Genomic DNA, 20,618 nt, shown 5'->3' with positions numbered 1-20,618 from the left:
GGCCAATGACTCTGTTTTAAACTTACTGTCTGATTTACCTAGCTGAGAAAAATAGAGAATGACACTTACAGAGCAGAGAAGGGATGCTAATGGTGGGAGGTAAGTTGCTCAGTCCCATGGGACAGAAGAGAGGTTATTAGGGCAGTCAATGATACAAGGTTTGAAAACAACTGAAGATTCAAAGAGACGACATCCACTTTTATATGCATTCACTCAAGAATACAGTTTCCTAGGGTTGCTCTTCTCCTTAAGAAGGAAAAGTCTACACAATGATGAAGAAAAAAGCACACAGGAAAACTAAGCAACAAAACATACACAATCACCCCATGTGGGTATCAAACATTTTATTTGTTTTTTAAAGAAACTACAGCAATATACATGATTACAGAATTATGAAGCACAGTGAAGCGCAAGGAATGAAATGGCCTCGGTGCAAGCGCTAATGATCTCATACCTTTTCTTTGATATTATCACTCAGAAAAATTACGTTATCTGAAAAGAAATAAAGAGAATTTAATCTTCAGGATTGTTTTGCAGTGTTGCATGCCTGCACAATCACAAAGAATCTATTTGTGTTAAAATAAGCTGCAAAGACACGTATTTCAGAACAGAACATTACACAGAATAAAACTGTCTGATATGAGGCTCCGGCTTTATCTCCCCAAAAAGATGACAATTCAAGATGACTAAATATGCTATGAAACAAATGGGTTAACTTGATGAAAATCTGCTGTATGAAGATAAAAGCATTTTAAAATAACATTTTTATTCTTTGACTGATCTCTATCATCTACAGCATATTTCCATTTTTCCTTATTTTCAGTAAGCACTACCATGCCATCGGCTCACGGGGTTATAAGAAACTAGTATTTCATCAAGGCTCAGTAGCTTCTGAAACCTCTTGAGGCTGAGGATAGTGAACATTACCAAGAAACCAATAGGATAAACACTAATTAGAATAACAACAAAAATGATTTGCTTCTCCCCTTAAGCCATTTATAAGCAGCAACCTGTAGCTGGAACTGCTCATGTAAAAGTTTGATTGCTATTGTTTTAAGGAGGCTGCACTGTAGAAATATGCATTATTTCTCATCAACTCGGTTATTTCAGCCCTCCTTCAAAAGCCACAAGACAGTAGCTCCACCCATAGAAAAGATGCAGTACCCAAATATCCTTGGCTACCCTCAGGCTATTTTAAGGCTCAAGAAGAGGTTCAGTTCCCCAGTTCTCCACTGCTTCTATCCAAGGGACAACTGTAGTTCCTACCCATCAAATATCTTTCACAGAGATCCTTAAAGTTGGTGAAGCCTCCAAACTTAAAATAATTCCTTGCCAAACCTGAGAGAGAGCTATTAAAACTCTACTTTGGCTAGAAAAAGAACCTAGCTGACTTGCAGTACTTCATGCCAATATCCTTGAAACACAAATCTGCCTGCACCACTAACGGGATTGTGTAAGCAAACTATGCAATAGCCTGCAACTATTGCTCTCATTTTCTGTCCCTTCACATGCAGTGCCAGGGGACATCTAGTGGTACAGTCCAGAAACTGCAAAAAGCCTCTTCATTCTCTCAGAATCCTCAACCACGGATTCTGAGGACAAAGACAAGCCAAGCTCAATTTCTAAGGTTCTCCACTCCCTTTCCATTCAAAGAGGCAAAGCAGAACAGCGTGTTGTTCCCTACCTGCAATAATTGTTGTCGCCTGCCGCCTCACGTTGTTTTTATCTGTATATTCACCGTAGTCCAGTTTCCCTTCAACATAGAGCCGAGAACTGAAAAGTCAAGAATTTGGTTCCAGTCAGAGAACTGCATCCATTTCCTCCTTTTTATTTGATTCTGAATCCACAGGCTTTTTCCTCACTTGTATGTAGCACGCTTACAAAGTTACTTAAGGCACTTCTATCTTAGTACAGCTCCCAGTCACCAAAAGTGGTCAAACAGAATCCTGACTTGCATCAGAAATAGCATGGTCAGTGGGACAAGGGAAGTGACTGCCCTTCTGAACTCAGCACTGGTAAGACTGCACCTTGAGTATGTGCTCAGTTTGGGATCCCTCACTACAAGAAAGATATTGAGTTGCTCGAGTGGGTGCAGAGAAGAGCAGTAGTGCTGTTAAAAGAGTTAGAAAACAAGAATTATGAGGAATAGCTGAATAAATCATGGCTGATTAGCCTGGAGAATAGGAGACTGAGGGGAGACTTCATCACTCTAAAGCTACCTGAAAGGAGGCTGTAGCAAACTGTGTTTCAGTCTCTTTTGTCAGATGACAAGTGACACAAGATAAGGAAATGGCCTCAAGTTGCACTTGGAAGATTTAGATAAGACACTGGTACAAATTTGTTCATAGAAACAGGGCTTAGGCATTGGATAGCCTGCCCAAGGTGGTGGTAGAGTCTCTACCCCTGGACTTATTTAAGAGACTTGTGGATATGGCACTTAAAAATATGGTTTAGTAGTAGACTTGGTAGTGTTACGTGGTGGATGGACTTGATAGTCTTATTGATCATTTCCAACCTAAACGTTACCATGATTCTATGAATTCTTACATCAACTGATTACTAAAGCATTAAGTCCTCAACTACATTCACTTACCCCTTCTTCACATATTGATATGTAACATCCCTGAGGCCTGGTCTGAAGACAGAGATCCTGTGCCATGTCGTCTTCTGACTGATATCACCTAAGGTACATAAAAATAACAAAGCTGGATGCCACATCCTCTTACTGAAGTAAGATTCAGAAATGAGCTTTAACACATTGGTGTTCTCAAATTAAGATTTAAGAAATGGAAGTATACCATGTAGTATTCAGTGTTCTACCCATTTGTGTCCAAGCATTAGTATTGTACAAGAGCACAGTTCAAACCAAGATGTTGGTTTTCTTGGAAAAAAAAAAAATGCTCGTAAGACTTCCCTCCCTTTCCTCTCCTTACAGACTCCAGATTGTACAAAAGCTAGAGAAAAGGAGACAACTGTAAATAAAGACTGATGGAAGAATCAAAGATGTACTCATTCTTTTTTCCCCTCATGGGATGCAAGTAAGAGTATGGAACTGCTATACTTCTGGCAAGCCCAACAAGAAAAAAATTGCTAAGCCAGCACTCTCTGCTTCTGCAGAGGAGAATCAAAAAAATTTGGTACATGCTGTTGAGGATTTAGGTAGGGATGTACAAATTACCTCAAAGGATCTTCCCTGCACCTGAGAGACGTACAGAGCAGCCCAAAGACAAAGCATAGTGCTACTGAAAGTACAAATTTCAGAACACAGCAGCAGCAGCCTGCTCAACCTTTGTTGCAGACTCACCTGTCTGTGTTACTTCATTTTCCCCTGTCCGCCACATCTCATTGGTTGCAAGAGAAAATATGGTAACAGGATTTTTTCCATCCACTTGCCTCATGATAGGGTCCTGTCCAACCCGACCCAGTAACTGAACACGATTCATGGCTGAAACACAAGGCAGTAAATGCAAGGTGAGATGCGCTAAGCAATGTGGGGCAAACCAATACAGAATCAGTAATTTTATCCACTTCAGTGGTAGGAGGAGAATAAGGAATCCAAAGAGGTTTGTACAGCTGAATTATGATCCTTCTGATCACAGCAAGTCTTAAATCAATCAGCAGCTTTTATCAAGGGCCAGAAAAGTTATTTCCCACACCTTCTGACCATTCTCCAGTTTTTATAACTGGGCTAATCAGGCCCCACAGCAGTTACTGCTCTATTACAGTTATCACTGCTAAGTAACTTCATTTAGAAAGCTGAAGGTTCTTTATTTTCTCTTTCCACAGAACAGCTTAGTTTGAAGGGACCTCAAAGCCCACTCAGATACATCTCCCTGCTGCGGGCAGGGCTACTCAACCCCCCTTCCACCCTCTCCCCCCCCCACCTGCTCAGGTTGCCCAGGGCCCCATCCAACCTGGCCTTGAGTGCCTCCGGGAATGGGGTACTCTGTGCAGCTGTGCCTCACCACTCTGAGTAAAGAATTTCTTCCTAACATCTAACCTAAATTTCCTCTCTTTTAGTTTACAGCCATTCCCCCTTACCCTATCACTACCTGACCATGTGAAAAGCCAGTCCTCCTCCTTATAAGCTTCTTTCAAACCACTGGAAGGAAACGTCTATATGTCATATGAGACTATTTAGCATTTATTTAAAAACACTTTGACTTTTAAGCTATAAAACTATAATAGTTCATTGTCCTATTTTATAATTAAAACAATGTTCCATTATTACATCACATCCTCTGATTTGAGGTCGCTAATTTTAACAGACATATCAGCAACAAACAGACAATTTATTCTTGATGAAGGAAAGCTGGAAGAGGTGGAGGAGAACTCTTACTCTAGGAGCACATGAACTGAATGGTGGAGTCAAACATACACCTAGTGCAGTAATAGCAGCACCCAAACATACATCCCAAGTACATGGAAGTCTGAGCAACAGGAGCACAGCACTCCTAGAGGCAGCTAAGAAAAAACATAAGAGGATGTTTGATTCACTGCCACTAATAGAGCAAGACCACCTTCCTGCTTCAGGCTGTACACCTTGTCAGGACTTCCTAGCTTTCCCCTTTAAGGGCTGCTTGATGTGACACAGACCAAGACATGAAGCTCCTGAAGAGTTTGTTTGAAACAGCATTCTCAGTTTCTGCAGTCAGCAGCTATCATTCCTATCTGTTCCTTCCCTGGAACACTTCAGCCATTCTAAAACCAGGATGAGAACACAAAGAGTAACAGCTAAGCATCACCTCGGGCACACACAGGAGCTACTTACATCGTTCCAGTACCAATGAGCCACCCGTATCACCAGACTCATGCCTCACCAACTGGCAGAACACCTGAAGAACAGACAGAAGTTAGTTTCCAGGACACAAAGCATGAGCACCACTCACACCATGTGCTTTTACTGTTCGTTTTCTGAGTGCCAATTTTGCAGCGAAGTTCCTTTCCAGCAACTTGCAAGAGCACTGTGTGAGTTCAATTCCACTCAACGTGAGACACAGGCTGTGGTGCCCCATCCCTAGAGGGGCTCAAGGCCAGGTTGGATGGGGCCACGGGCAGCCTGAGCTGCTGGGTGGCAGCCCTGCACACGGCAGGGGGATGGGGCTGGGTGGGCTTTGAGGTCCCCTCCAGCCTAAGCCATCCTGTGAACCTACGATAAACGTAGCCAAGCGGATTACTCATAGACTACTAGGTTAAACAGCTACCAAGGAGAAAGGTTTAATCTACAGCAATCATTTCGGGAGGACACGCTGTAATCACCGCATTTCTGCAGCGCGCACTTGGGAACCCCGCCTCCTCCCAGCAGGACCCGGGAGCGAGCGAGAGCCCCGCGCCGCCCCGCCCGCCCTACCCGCCAGGCCGGCCGCCGCCACATGCCGCCGCCGCGCAGGGAGAAGCCCCGACTGAGCCGCTCCAGCCCAGCGGCCACACGAGCCCGCCCGGAAGCGGAAAGGAGAGGCTGCGTTTCATACAGCGGGTCCGGCGGAAACACGACTCTACCCGGGTAGGTGACGGCGGGGATGGTCAGGGAAGGCGTGCCGGGGAAGGCAGGGGCTGTACCAGCGCTCCTGGGGGAGTGGGGGGCGAAAGAAAAGGAAGGAAGGCACAGAAAACAAAGTACAGTAAAAGCAAGTGTTAAAATCTTTATTGGCACCTTTTGCTTTTAAAGGGATAAGATTTAATAATTTAAAAACAGCACTCTCAAACACTTGAGCACAAACTCTACTCGAGTAAAACTCACAGTGACCAAGGCAGAAGCTATGCTCTCCCTCGTAGCAGTACACCATGTGCATCTGGCTTTCTGCTAGACACACACAACCAACGAGTATCCAGAACATGACATTCAGCAGAGGGATGAGATTGTCTTAAAAAAAAAATATTCACTTTAAATAGACAACTCTGGAAAAAAAAAAAAAATACCAAAGCTTAAATGTTTTCTAGCTTCCCTCACCATTGCTTAAAAGCCGATTCTTCAGGAAGGTGGAGCTGCTCCATGAGCAAGATCCCAGAAGTTTCCATTTCCCATAGGCATGCAGAGCCACCTACCTGCATACTGGAGGTACAACCCCCACTTGATGCCAAGTCCTTTCCTATCAGCACAAGCCAGGCTTCAGGGTCTGGTCTGCAAAAGCTCAGCCACTTCAGCTGTGATTGACTCATTGCTCAAAGATAAGGGGGGGGTGACTTCAGCTCAATCAGCGGGGCCCCCTTAACTAAAAGCAGTCTACTCTTCACTCCCTCAATGAAATACCACTCCAAATGCATTCCAAGGCCACCAGGATTGCTGTGTAACAGGTCTGCCTCCAAACATAGTTAACATAATACCATTGTTTCAACTGCCTCACTGCTAAGGACCAGCAGGACATGCTGTCTTCCTTCTAAAGACGTACAAGAGGTCAGCAGTAAAAACATAAAGATCAGTGTCCATCTAAGCAAAGGGAAGTAGAGGAAATTAGAGGAAATGCCATCCTTTTCTTTCTGTGGATGAACTATCCTTAGTCTAGAACAAGACCAGTTACACAAGAAAACATCAATACTGAGGAAAATATTCTTAGATTGCATCTTATGCTTGAGAGCTAATAATTCTTCCCTTTCCTCAGCCAGTATCTCACCATAGTTAATGAGGGAACAAATAAAATTTACAAGCAGAGCTAGCATGGGGCATTGGTCTGTGCAGAGCCTGTGCTCTCAGTGTCATTCAGCAGCAAGAGCCTTTCAAATAACAGAAGTTCAGTAACCCACAGTAAAGCTAAATGAGCGACAACTCTTTCCTCCCACAAGGCGCTTGTTGTTCTTCTTTGGAGAGGTCTCAGACTTCTGTAAGTTGGCATTTCCTAAGGGCTGGTCCTTCATGAGGGTCTGGGCAAGGCGAGCTGCTTTTAGTTCCCTGCAAGGGAAGAGATGGAAGAGAAGGGAAGTAAGCTATACCATGCATGAATGCCCGTCAATTGTCAGAGGCTGTGAACAGCCGTGCATCGGAGAGTTAGCACTTTGCCAGCATTGATTTGGAAAATTAGAAGTTCTTTATGACTACCCCTGCAGACTGGATCGACTGATCACTTATGCAGTCAGCACGTGAGGTCAGCAAAAAGCACCCAGCCAGCACTGTTATGAAGTGCCGCTAGGTAGGTCTTCTCCTCCACATTGCTTCAGATATTGTTATTGGTGGGACTGAGTTGAAGTCAGTGCCATTCCATGCAGTAGATACCTAATAAAGGTATGTTTCTTCTCCATTGCCTTCCTACCCTGATTCTTGCTGCTCTCCCAGAGCATGTGTTCTTCTTCCTACTCTGTAAACCCATTCCCAGCTGAATACCGCAACAAGAGGGAAGGTGCAACTATCCTAGTATCTCAAAACATCACTGCCAGCAGCAGTGAGAGAGCATGGGAAGAGGGTGCCTGCAACCACCTGGTAGTTCTCTTTCCCTTCCCTTTCCCTTCCATGCTGAACCACTATCTCAGCTCAGTATCAGTTAATCTGCCTGCATATTGTACCAGCATGGGCCATCATCCATGACCGCAGTAGATGTGCAAGTTCACTGCTCTAATTTAGCCAGAGATGAACTACTGCTGCATTGGCACTATGAATGTCTACCTACAGCCCTGCCACCCTGTAGATCCAGGCAGTGTCACTGGGTATCTCTGCTGATGGACCTCCCTGCATTCAAGCCTGGTCATCAGCACTTGCTCAACTAGCCCCAGTGGCTTCACAAAAGCCCTACCTTTCCAGCATGGCAGTCTTACACTTCTCCACATTTAGCTGCTTCTGGAGCTGCACAGCTTTTCTAAGTGAAGGACGGAGGATTGGGTGCTTAGTAAGAGCTGTGGCAGAGGGTCTTTCCATTGGGTCAGGATGGATCATGAGCTAGAAGGCAAAAGTCAGGGTTTACAACTCTTCCTGTCACATACCACCTGGAAAAACCCCCTTCCTGTTAAGGCTGCTGCCTCACCTTCAGGAGTTCAATAAAGCCATTGGGAAGCTTCTGAGGGATCAATGGGATATTGCCCTTGCGGATGTGGTGCCACATGGCCCCATTGTGAGGCAATGGTCCTGCACCTGCTGCCAGAGCTACTGTGAGCGCCAGGGCAAAGATGTCTGCCTTTGGCAAATGGAAGTATTGCTGCAGAGATAAGAGGAACATTTATACAGAGAATGTTATATTGAACAGAGGTGTGTTGGGATACCAGCTCAAAAAGCAGCAACTGAACAAATACACGATACAGCCTTCACCACCCCTAAGTTATGTTTGTCCTCCTGTGTCCTGAATTCTTGAGCTCATCAGCATATCTAAACTGGTTATTACAAACGGATTTCCTTTTTGTTCACAGGCCACAGTGGCAGAACTAATGCATCTCTCAGAAGAGGGCATAATTCCCCCAGCAGTGCTTTCCACCTCTCCACACTGCCTGATCAGTGTTTGGTATGCAAAGCATTTCTGCAGGCACAAGCATTCATCAGTAGTTACACCCAGCAGATTCATATCAACTGGATATGTAACATGAAATGGACTGTAGAAGTTTGTCCAACTTATCCCTAGAAGCTAAAAATAGTTGCAATAATCTCAACTTGCTTCTGAAGCATGTTAGAGCAATGTAAATTATGTTAGGACAACATTATTTTTCTCCAATTAAGTTAACTACCAATTTCACAGCCAGACCTGATGCAGGAAAAAAGGAGATAAGTCATTATTCTGGCATGTTCCTTGCCTTAATTACTGTTGATCTCTCTCTATTTGCTCACTACCCTTGTTCACCAAGCCACCCCATCAGCAACTGTTACCTCCTGCAAAATTTCATTGGCTAAAAACCGTCTGTCTCCTTCCTCCACTTGAGGGTTTGCTATTGATGTCACGTGGCCAAGATCACCTAAAAAGCAAGCAAGCAAAAAAGAATGAGTAAGAACAAACTGAAGTAGATCAATAAAATTCTACTTTCCAGAAGGTACCAACAGAACTACCAGAAGCAGCAAAAGAACCAGAAGCCTGCTTTTAAACAGAAATGCGGGCATGGAAAACAAGCTTGTTGCTTTAGAGGATTTAATTCTGGTGAGTACAAGGAGTCATTTAGGATGATTTTAAATGATGCTAAATTATGTCAGTACTGTATAGAAACCCTTCAGCAACCAGGACAGAGCACCATCAAGCAGAAGTGCAACCTTAGAAGTAAGGTAGTTGCAATGTGAGCTAAAACCTACCAATCTTATACATCACACCAGAAGAGAACTCATCATCACTGTCACTCTCTTCCTGCCCAGCTTGGCCCTCAACTGCCAGCTTGTAACAGATAAAGATATTACCTGCAAGACAAGTAAGGTTTAGCAGCTATCAGTAGAACAGCCAGACAATCCTGTGGTAAACCCACCTGTAAAACTACACATGCTTTGCAGACCAAGTTATGAATATGCTTCCTGCCCAATCAGAAACAGAAAACTGTTACATCTTATGTATAAAATTACCCATTGTAATCACCTTCTCTGCCCCTCCCTCTGCTCCCCCCTGCTAGGAACATTCCAGCAGGACAGAGCATCCACTATGAGGATCTAACCACATGACTGCAGAGGGAACCCTGCCATGAATATGCCCATGCTCAGCTGCACAAAGTAGATTTTTTTGTTGTTGTTTTTACTATTTTTGCAGAAATATAATCCCTTGGGGTAGGTACAGAACAAATATTCACTTCTCACTCCAGTTTCTCACAAAGATCAAGCACTGTACAACAAAACAATAGCAAATAAGGAAGTCTTCCTCCTTTAGCAGCCCTACTAGCTCCTCCAGTAGTGGAAACTATTCCCGTGAATAAGATCACAAGACAAGTCAAATGATACCAACTGCTGCAGAAGGTTCAGATTTACAGCAGCAGTAGTGGAAAGTTTCAGAATCCACACGGCACATTCACTTTCTAGGGTAAAATCCTCTTCCCTTTAAAGCACTGTAAGAAGTCTACCAGGAGAGTCAGAGTGTGGAAAGGGCAGTTCTCAGAGGATAGAGGAAGAATGCTGCACTTACTAGGTTTGATATCCAAGTGCACAAGGCCAGAGTTGTGGATGTATTTTAGTCCCATGGAGACTTGTAACAAAATTTCTTTCAGCTTTGTTTCAGGGAAATACTGACCATGCTTTGCATTTTCCAGAAGCACATCTTGGAGACTCCCACCTAGAAGAAAACAGTCAGTCTGAGATTTGAAGACCTCATGAAACACTGTGTTCAGAGCAAGGAAATTAAGCTCCCAGCAGCAGATGTGATTAAAGAATGCAACATTTGACAACAAGACAGATAAGTTGTGGCTCTCAGTGTTGATTGGCCTTTTTGCAGGACTAGAAAAATATAATTGCCTCTCTCCCATCATCTTTATTTTCATCACTTCTCCTTTAGTCTCAGCTTTTCAGCCACTAGAAAACATCTGCCCCCATGTTTAACTGGTACCTGCACCAGATTTGCAATTATTACTCTAAACAGCCATCACCACTTATCATAGCTCCCAGCTTGAGGTAGCATGTGAGCAAGAACAACACACCAGCATTCACAGCTCCTCTGATAGCCAGAAGCATATTCCCCAGCATTTCCTAATCAAATGTGTCCAGAGCAAATCCAGGTGAGTGTTCTACTCTGCCTGCAGCACGAGTAAACAGTTCAACCCATTACTTAATTCCATTCCCCTAAGGCTGTTGAGCCCTTTCTCCTACCCAAGATGTTAACATACGACACATTCATCTCAGCTGCACCCACCCAACGTCTCAGCCTTTAAAACACTCCAGCCCTTACCATTACAGTGTTCATTTTGTATAATCATGTGATCATCTTCTGCCCATGCTGAGTAGTAGCGCACAACATGGGGGTGGTGTCCAAGGACCGCATGAGCATAAACCTCACGCAATGCCAGCTGCCTAGAGAAGCATGCACAGAAAAAGCATTGGTGACAGGATGTCAGGGTACTGTGTGGGACCATACAATGAGTTTGATTTGCAGCCTGACTCAGGAAAGGGAAAGCAGGGATGTTTTGGACTCAGATTTTGGCAGATGGACTGACTCACAGCTGCTGAAGCAAAGCCTTAAAATGGATATTCAGGAATACCTCAAGCTTGTCAAGCAGCTGCCAATGCAGGCACTGTCTTCTATTAAAGTGGAAAAGGTACTTTCAAAGACATTGCTTCGGCACATCAGCATGCAGAATAACACTAGGTGGTCAATACGGATGCAAATAGGTTGTGTAGAAGGCCAATACCACAAGTAAATAGTTTAATAGTTGTTTTAAAGACAGACTGGCTGCATGGGGTATAAGGATTCTGGGTAAGCTGCCATATCACTTTATAGTGCATGTGGCTTCTCCTCTCTTAGACATTTGTATTTATTTGCCCTGAAATGGTATCTTTCTTCACCCTCCCACCTCTTATTTAAACAGCAGCCAGTTTTTGCTCCCACCACTCTTCAGATACCTTTATATTCACACTCCCTCCTTCCCGATCACACCTCCCAAGAACACATCCATCATTTCAGCTAGCACACTCACTCATCTGAGGATCCTGCCAGAGGCCTCTTGGAGCGTTTGATGGCATAAACACATCCGTCAAGGCGCTTGATGCATTTGTAGACAGAACCAAATTCCCCTACACCAATCCTTTCCAGTTCCAGGAATTCCTTCTGGTAGCGGGAAACCATATTGCTGTCTCTCAGAGGACACCTCTAGAAGGTCATAAGTACAGCAGAGACAGCAGTATGAGTTGAAAGACTCAGATACACATCACGTTTTTAGAGCTGTGAATCATTCATCCAAACACAAGACCCATTTTACTCCCTTTCCCATCCTGAACTCTCTCCACATGCATGCAGACTTTCAACTGGTATCTTCCACTTCAAGATTTTTGTAATCTTCTGGGCACCTAACAAAGGCTGCCTTCGTCCAGCTCAGTCAAGATTTATTTATTCTAATCATAGGGTTAGAAAATGCAGCTAAAGACTAAAGAAACAGTTTAGTTGGCTGTATGTGGCTTGCATTACTACCATCATATCCCTTCTCTTGGCAGCTCAGTCCGGTTCCTGCACCCACAACAAATGAAGTAAAACAAGGAAGAACTGCAGAAAGAGTATTTGCCTTCTGCTCAGCTACTGCAGACTTGAGAAGACTTGTTACCAGACTTGATACATGGAACTCCAGCACTTCTGTATCCATCACTCACGTTCTCAGCTTGAGTTTAAATGAGAGCTATTGACTATTTGGAGCTAAGGAGAAATTGATGCTACCCCAGCTACATAAAACCTGCTTTATGCTGGCAGTCAAAGTCACCTACAGCAAGCACATTGTGCACCAGCTGAGGATCTCATTGGCTCTGAAGCAACAGCTGTTGACTAACTGTACTTCAGCAGGTCTAAGTGTTTGTATTCCCCGCTATTTCCTCACCAAGAGCCACATGTGTACCAAGGGATAAAAGCCTGCAGAGCAGCTGGAACATTATTGTTACAGTAACAGTCATCAGAGAAATAGAAGGTGCTGGTACTGCTTGTGGAGTGATGTCTACCAGCAGGAGAGAGAAGGAAAAAAAAAAAAGTAGTGGTGCATGAAGAGAACAAGAGACTGGACTATGTGATTTCCCTTTATCCCTCTACATCCCTTACAGGGACAAGGATTCCTGTTGCACATGACTTCCCACAAAAACCACTGCTGTGATTCCTGCTAGACTGCAATATGACCTTAAAGGAAGGATGTGGCCCCAGTCAGAAAGATGTGGCCCACGTGAAACAGCAGCTCTTCACAACAGGCCAAATTTTGTAAGACAGTTAAATATTAGCTCAGGAAATAAAAATAGCTTCTAGTAACAATTTTGTTTCAGTTATGGTTGAAATGAATGCAGGAATAATGTTTCAGTAAGACAAAATTGAGACTTTCTTCCAAAGAACCAGTCCCAAATGCCACATGCTTGAGAAGCTACAGCTGTGTATTATTACACCTGCTATGGGTTTTCTGCAATACCAGTTTTCTCGACTAGAGGGTATCATTATTCTTCAAGTGAGCCTAGGTATTTCAGTTACAGTGAACAAAACATACAAGAAATACCTGGTTAAAAGTGCTGCTCAGGAAAACTGAGATTTTTACCTCACCTGAATACAGATCTGATTTGCACTTGACTTCCTTTCCAGAAGCCAGCAAGGATGAGAAGTGGAGAAGTAAGGATGGCAGGACCCAGCTCTGCCAGCTGGCCAAGGGCACACTCAATCTTGCTCCTTGCCCCATTTGGCGAGCCAGCACACACTGCCACAGAGGTTTTCCAGCAAATTTTGGTTTTGTGCTTTAAGACTGTGCCTGCTGGACCATGGATACAGGAAATGTATAGTGAAGTCTTCAAAATACACAGACAGCCCAGTTGAATAAGAAAGCCCTTGGTGGGGTGGGCAAGAAGTCCAAATACTTTTTCACATCTCTCCTGACCAGCCACAGAAGGAGAGCAAAGGACATCAGCCAGGAGATGCTCAACTAGGGTATGCCAAGCTCATCTTCCAGCATCACCACAGCTTCAGTGGAGAGCCAAACTAACACTTAATCACAGCTGGCCTCATTACAGCTAAATTCATGCAATGGTCAGAGTGGAAATTTTCAGTTGATCAAAACTTGTTATGTCAAGTCTGAAAAACCAAGGTATACAAGGCCATGAATCTAGGTAGCTCTGCATTTACTGATATTATCACTTAAGTCACAGTGGGAGCCAGGCTCTCCTCAGATCTGCTGGTCTCACAGCAGAGTCCCTTCTCTGTACCTCGGCTTTCTTACAAAAGAAACTTACTTTCTTACTTCTTACTGAGGTGCAAGGTGGCCAAGTTTGATAACTAGCATGAAACACTGCTTGGGACATTCTAAAGTCAGAGAAGTCAAGAGGATACTTCTAACAAGACCTACAGCAAAAAGACATTCACCTACTGAGGGACATTCAAGAATTTACTGCCTCATTTCAGGATTTTGCCATTGCAACTACTGCAACTGAAGTTCAGCCTTCAGTACTCATCCACATCAGAATCATTCAGATATCTTTTTGTGGTACAGATTTATACATTATTTGCAATGTAGAGACTGTGTTATATTCCCACCCAATGTTGCTCACTACACTGATTCATAGCTACAGCAATACACGTGCTCCTTCAAACCACATAGGTACAGTCACTATTTAGAGTAATTCAATAATATACAAATACAGTAATTACTCCCTGCCCCCCAAGGAGCCCAAACCATTACATGACCTATTGACCAAAACAGATGAGTTTTAGAGTTACTTGTATAAGTTTCAGATCTGCTTTGGCACAAGCTTCCTTGAGGAATCATTGCCAAGTTTGCTATTTCAAATCTTAACATCAGACATTCAGCTCAGAATTATTCTATTACAAGTACCATCCTCTGTCACACAGTAGTTTAAACCCCAATGGTTGAGTAAGTTTCACCAAGCACTAAGACTTGGTAAGCATCTTATGATCATATTGAGGGGGGATGATGCAGAGGCACTCACCTTGGTGGGTAGCTCCTGTTTTACCTGGCCTCTTAGATCAGGATTCCTTCTGTAACAGAAGTTCAGGAAAGTCTACATGTATCACTGAATATATATTACTGAAGTGGGTAATTCATTGTTAGCAAATAAGCCTGGGTACTAAAAATGTATCCTTCATTACTAGTCTTGCTGAAACTAACTCCTTCCCACCTGTTATTTAAGAGCAGTTCACTTACATCTCTCTGTCTTTCCGCTTGCCATTGGGAAGAAAGAGCATTTGTCGGTATGACTCTGGTGTAAAGGGATTAATGTTGACAAGAGAAGCTTGAGTGGAGTCATCCAAGTCAGCACCAGGAGTAAATCTCAGATGTCTGAAGCCTTTGGGTGGGACCTTTGCCCCAGGTGAAGGAAAAGCTGTCTTTGATAACAGGCTCTATATTGAGGGAAGAAAGAGCAGTAGATGAGCCAGCAAGATACCTTTGTTGCCACAAAGTCAGAATAAAATCAGTGCTGTCCTGCAAGTCAAAGGAAACTGATCCCTTTCTCAGAGTAGTTGAATCACTAAAGCCCTAAACACCAAGGCCTAAATTTTCTTCTCCTTTCATAAAGTGTTGAGTTATTCACTAAACCTTTTCAGACTGTTTGCTGCTCTCTAGGATGCAGAGCCATTTCTGCAAGCTCAAAAGGAACCAACTGTTCACCTTCCCCTCCTACAGAGCCACAGAAATTGCACCATAGTTGTGTTCTATCAAGCCTGGACTGTTGCATCAGTTTGGTCAGGACAGGTTTGTCAGGAAAGTGAGATGGGGCACCACCCAAGTTCCCTTCCAGATCCTCAGTGGTAAGCAGCATCACTATGGGGAAGTTACTAGAAATATTTAGGTATGGCTGCTGGCAAGGTGGCCAGAAAACTGTTTTCCTTGGAAAGAGAAACTCCGCTTTCAGAACTTCAAGATTTTAATTTACCTTTTAAATTTACCTTTCTGCAAAAGGCGGGCAGCTAAGGTTTCAGTCTCCCTGCCTAAAACCTTAGCTTAAAGAAGCACCCAGCCTTGATCCAGGAATGGAAAGGTCTACTTGATTTTCACTATGATGTGACCCCTTTATAACCACCAGCTTTTTTGACATAAGTCTCATGATTCAATTTGGTTTTAACTTGTTTCTAAAGGTGCTCTTATTACATCTCTTCCTTCTAGATAAAATGCTCTTAAAAGTAGTCTTTTAACCAAGAACACTCCACCATGAAGATCAAGATACATGTTTCGGTCCTACAGAATGGCTTCATGGGCAAAGATATGGCTCCAGATCATAACTGGAACTCCTTCCCCCTTTTCCCTGGTGTTTGACTGGAAAAAAAAAAAAAAAAAAAAAAAGAGCTTTACACAGTAGAGTGCATCCATCTACTAGTGTGGCACTCAGGGATATGGTTACTTTTGGGACATGCCTCTATTTCAACACCCTATTGACAATTTGTAGCCACTGAGTTACTGTAGCCCTGAAGTTCCTCTCAATCACTTTCTCAAGGTCCAACCTATACACCCATGCTCTTGCTGGAAAAGGTCTGCATATGGATGCATTAAAAGCAGTATATGGCCAAGTACTACTTACCCAGCAACCTGAATCTCTGTAGGCTTGTGGCTATGTTCTAGTTTAGGCACAAATTGAGAAGGGAATATAAAATACCATTGCAGCCTGCTGTTGCATGCATGCAGTTACCAACTGCTCTACTAGGGCTCTATTTCAGTATCAGACAGACACGTCTCCAGTAGCATCATCTGAGAGTAGCTGCTAACACTCACTGTAAAATAAGGCAGCTACCATAATTAGCTGTAGCAGTTCTGAGGACTGAGTAAGTTCATAAAATGTAATCATCTGCCTACTCTGCCATGCAGTCTACCTAGGGCCTCAGTGCTGCTCTGTGTGCAGATGTGGCTCTGCTCTTACTCTTTCTTTCAAACATTCCATGATCAACACTGCCAGCTGCCTCTGCATGCAGATTTAGGCCCTTTAGAGCCTGTCTTCTGCAGTATTCCGAGAAACAAAGGTATCTCTCCCAGAACACAAACAAACGAATCCTGCTGATTTGGTGCAATTGCTGTTAAGATGCTACAAGCATGTCTTAAAGCATCCAGCCAACAGTGGTGCTGAATGCAGGAGCACACACTGAAAGCACTCAGCATTACCAGCAGTGCATCTGGTCTGGAAGGCAAATGCTAGGCCTCTCACCTATTTTAGTGTGAGATTCAGGAAGATTTCTTAAAGGACTATTGCAGGAAATTGTTGAAGCAAGGCCCTTTAGAGTCACTTCTCCCTTAGAAGAGGCAGAGCAGTTCTCTGAGTCTATATGGCCACATAGTCACATGTGGTCTTAGGGCCAGCCTCTACCCACATAATCAGGTGCCTGGAGGGAGACAACCCAAAATCCTTAGGTGGCTAGGAGTCAAACTGTAGCTCAGAAGTACTAAAGGCATTGATCATGTGTACTACTTCAGCAAATAGCAATCTGACTATCAGCAGAGTAGGAGCACTGTAAGGGCTGTAAGAGCTACATGGCGTTGCAAATCTTGAATGCTAGAAGCCAGTGCATGCAACAGAAACACAGAAACATCTACGAACACAGAAAGTGGCTTTGATTCGACAATCATTCTTACAGAAGACTGCATCAGTTGTATTCTATTTCATACAAGAAGTTTCAAAGAAAAGAGGGGGCTGGGGACATTCTCTCAGGAGGCCAGACCTGTAGTTAAATTACACATGAGAAGAGTGGTACAGAGGAAGACAGGTAGATCTTCCTTCACAAGCACACATTGATTTGTTGCTCTGTGAACAAAGCTCTGCCTTCCCAGATCCCCTGAACAGCTCAGTTCCACGCACATAGAAGCAGCATCAACGATCAACAAGCTGATGGGAAAGGTTCCAGGTCCACCAGACAGATTACACCCCAGCAACAGCATCATTTCCAACTTCCTCATCAAGAGAAAACCCACTTGTATCCAAAAATGGGCTGAACAGAACAGACAGTGAGGGCAGCTGCTTGCCTCCAAGTTGCCCCTATGTAACTAGCACCTCAAAGATATATTCATCCTTCTGGGAGCACTGTGCACACTGCCTACAAAAATGCTGCATGTGTCTGGCCCATTACACAGAGCAGGAGGGAGACAACAGCCAAGGCAAATGGCTTTTTTTTCTTCATTTTTTTTTTTTTTTTTTAAACACAGGCTGAATCAGTACCAATTAATTAATTTCAACAACAATTTGGAAAGTGTCAAGGAACCTGCTCCCACACACAGGTTTCTATTCACATTTAGAAAATAATCAGCTAAGGAGCCTGTGGGCCCAGTTTCTAATGGAAGAGTAGAAGGCCAACGAGTATTTATACAAAAAAAAAAACCCTACTTCCCACAGAACTAGCAGCAGTTTTCCCATATTACACATACAGCAGGGCCCCTGTGATACCACAGCCCCTGCCAGCCCCAGCACAGAAATGCACACCGGTACCTTGGGAGTGTGTGGGGTGTCATAGAGCTGCAGCTTCTTCCAAGTGATGTGCAGTGGTGTCTCTGCATCGCCACGAGTCCTGCTCACACCTGGGGAGGATTTCAGGGTAGGGCTCATCCAGGATTTAGTCCTGCTCAGGAAAATCTCACTGAGCTTCCTGTGAGGAGTTGCAGGGAGAGGACTATTCCACTTCTGGAAGTCACAGCTCTTGTCTGGGCTGGAACTCAGTGTGTCCTCCTCGTTAATGCTTCTGTCTTCACCCTCTTCTCCACAGTTAGAAAAATCCAGCCTCTGAATGAAGTCATTGTTGTTCTCCCAGTCATCCATTTCACCATATGAAATAGAGCTGATAGAGTGGAGCCTAGCCTGCCTGGTAGAGGGAGAAAAGCAGGAGAGAAAGACAGCATTACTTACATAGGCAGTGTAGCTGCCCCTTTCCTCACCTAGACCAACTTAACATGCTTGCTCCCTGTGCCAATTTCCCTTGCCCTTTATGCACAGAGGCATGGAGCACACAAAGCTGTCATTTAATAGCACTGATAAAGGAATATCCCCAAATCCTCACATATAACCCTATCCAGCTACCTGTCACATAACTATAACAGATAGGGCTTTCACTTTGTTTGTGTAAGTCAGATACAGCTCAGAAGTAACTGCCTTTCCCAGTGAGCCTCAAGGGGAACCTCACCCACTGCTCCATCACAAAGACTAAATCACCAGATCCCCCAGAACAAGGCACTGCAGCACTCCCTTCACCTTTCTCACTCTTAATCTGTTCAACCACAAAATATCCCTCCCTCTACATACATCTGTAAAAGCAAAGAGAACCCCAAGAAGCCACCAGCCACCCTACAACTAGCCCCTCTCCCACCCCAGCACATTTATAACCACCCCACACCTCAGGATCATCACTAATGGAAGCAGCTGGAGCTCAGCAGCACCTGTGCATGCTTGCCTGTGGTGCTGGTTGGGGTTTTGCTATGGACCTGAATGCTGTGCCTGCAGCCAGCTCTGCTCTGAGTCATCCCTTTGCTTCTGCACTCTCTTCTCTCCTTCAGCTTTGTGGGGAGGTGATGTTTGCTGACAGCCAGGCTGCTTTGTGTTAATCCCACCGGAGATGGAGCCTCTGTGGGCTTTGCTTACATAAATGCTGGATCTGCTGGGGATGGGTCCAGCACTTCCTCTTTTTTAGGTCTGAATTTAACATCTTGCGTTTAGATGTGTGTTAGGTTGGGAAGTATTACAGTCAGCACGGGGAGGTTAGCAGCCTAATTTTTAACCTGCTAGACTTTGTGAGGGGGAATACACAGGCTTGCATGCGGGTTCCATGTATGTGCCCTGGGAGAGGAGGGGATGGCTGTGCCAATGCCAATGGCACGTGCAGGTCATCCACTACAGCTCAGTGGGTAAAGGACAAAGCCTCTGTGTCAAGCTCATCACTTGCCACCTCTGTGAGCCTGCGCTTTGAAGAAGAACTGGAATGAGCTTTAATGAACTGGGAATGAGGTCACAGAAGCCTTTTGGCATCAGGGAGAGCTGCTGAAAGGTCACGCAGAAGTTGGAAGTGATCACAGCCCAGAAGAGATGGGGATTTGTTAGCATAGGCACGTGCTTCCCAGTGCACAGGTTGAGGAGGGCTCCCACCAGAAAACAAAGGGACAAATCAAGCCGAGGTCAGCCTGCCCTTGTACCTGGCCTGTAGTCAGAATTGAGGGCATTCAGGTGTTTGAAGCTGCCCGCTAAGGCTGTGGCAGGCCGTTCACTTGCTGTGAGGAAGACATGCCAGGTGCTCGGTGTTGTACCCGCTGCCCTTTACAAACCTCTTATTTTATTTTTTGCATTTTTGCATTTTGTTATTGCCAGGGGCTATGGGAAGCAATTGCCCCAAGAAGGAATATCAACATGAGTGTGAGGAAGGCTTATTTCACATCTAACTAAAATCCACTGCTTTTGCTTCTTATTTATCCTGGAGGACTGCTCAAAGATACAGAGACCGTGTTCCTGGTTCATGTTCTATGGCATCACGGTCAAAGTGGGGAGATTTAGGTTGGATATAAAGAAGAAGTCTTTTACAGTGAGGGTGGTGAGACACTGGAACGGGTTGCCTAGTGATGTTAATGCTCTGTCCCTGGAGACCTTCAGGGCAAGGCTGAATAAGGCCCTGGGCAACCTGATGTAGCTGTGGTGTCCCTGTTCATTGCAGGGGAGTTGGACCAGATGGCCTTTAAAGGTTCCTTCCAACTCTAAGGATTCTATGATTCATCAGAGCTTCATCAGAAGAAGTCTTTTTCCTCCTCACGTGGCCACATTCCTAGAGATGGAGATCTGTTAATTTTGGTGAAGTACAAAAGCAGTGGGCCTTTGCTTTTAAACTCTGCACAGAGAGGGAAACAAGCTGTCATCAGCAACATGCAGACAAACATGCCTCAAAGCACAGCTTGGTGCTGCCCATGTGGTGAGAGCAACATGTGCAGGTATAAGCAGAATTTGGCTTTTCTTTAAAACCCTTCATAAACCACCAAAGCACTGTGCAGGACTCTTGGTTTTTTTCTTTGTCCATCATCTGTTGCAGATACCTCTGTCTGCCAACCACCACCCACAGCCGCTCACAGTTCTGCTAGGTGACTTTGCTGTGCTTGTGCTGGTACTGAGAATG

General features: G+C 44.3%; 2 protein-coding genes and 1 long non-coding RNA gene across 5 annotated transcripts; 1 reads left to right on the top strand and 2 right to left on the bottom strand.

The window, feature by feature from the left end:
* Nucleotides 1-360: 360 nt before the first annotated feature.
* On the bottom strand, nt 361-5,453 carry SSBP1 (single stranded DNA binding protein 1). The gene is made up of 6 exons (XM_048931109.1): nt 5,351-5,453; nt 4,772-4,835; nt 3,305-3,445; nt 2,594-2,681; nt 1,685-1,773; nt 361-492 (listed from the first exon to the last, which is right to left on the bottom strand). Exons 1-6 carry the CDS (start codon nt 5,372-5,374, stop codon nt 449-451), a joined length of 450 nt encoding a protein of 149 aa, XP_048787066.1. The 5' UTR covers nt 5,375-5,453; the 3' UTR covers nt 361-448.
* LOC125686728 (uncharacterized) lies at nt 5,398-14,477 on the top strand. Of its 2 annotated transcripts, XR_007373876.1 has the most exons (5): nt 5,398-5,503; nt 8,329-8,420; nt 8,938-9,044; nt 10,129-10,590; nt 12,020-14,477. It is a non-coding gene; the product is annotated as an uncharacterized LOC125686728 (long non-coding RNA). The 2 variants fall into 2 exon arrangements; XR_007373873.1 differs by lacking the exon at nt 12,020-14,477 and having other exon boundaries at nt 10,129-10,754.
* WEE2 (WEE2 oocyte meiosis inhibiting kinase) lies at nt 5,623-18,838 on the bottom strand. Of its 2 annotated transcripts, none has more exons than XM_048930968.1 (12): nt 18,770-18,838; nt 17,963-18,332; nt 14,701-14,897; nt 14,486-14,534; nt 11,506-11,678; nt 10,761-10,882; nt 10,005-10,151; nt 9,194-9,295; nt 8,780-8,865; nt 7,950-8,120; nt 7,722-7,864; nt 5,623-6,886 (listed from the first exon to the last, which is right to left on the bottom strand). In XM_048930968.1, coding segments are annotated over exons 1-12 (1,719 nt in total). In that variant the 5' UTR covers nt 18,772-18,838; the 3' UTR covers nt 5,623-6,729. The 2 variants fall into 2 exon arrangements, with proteins under 2 accessions (XP_048786925.1, XP_048786936.1); XM_048930979.1 differs by having other exon boundaries at nt 18,719-18,816.
* Between the last annotated feature and the right edge of the window lie 1,780 nt (nt 18,839-20,618).

The sequence above is a fragment of the Lagopus muta genome, chromosome 1 (genome assembly GCF_023343835.1).
Source record: "Lagopus muta isolate bLagMut1 chromosome 1, bLagMut1 primary, whole genome shotgun sequence".
Classification (NCBI taxonomy): Eukaryota; Metazoa; Chordata; class Aves; order Galliformes; family Phasianidae; genus Lagopus; species Lagopus muta.
The sequence above is the reverse complement of the archived record's forward strand: the minus strand, read 5'-3'. Positions and strand labels throughout refer to the sequence as shown.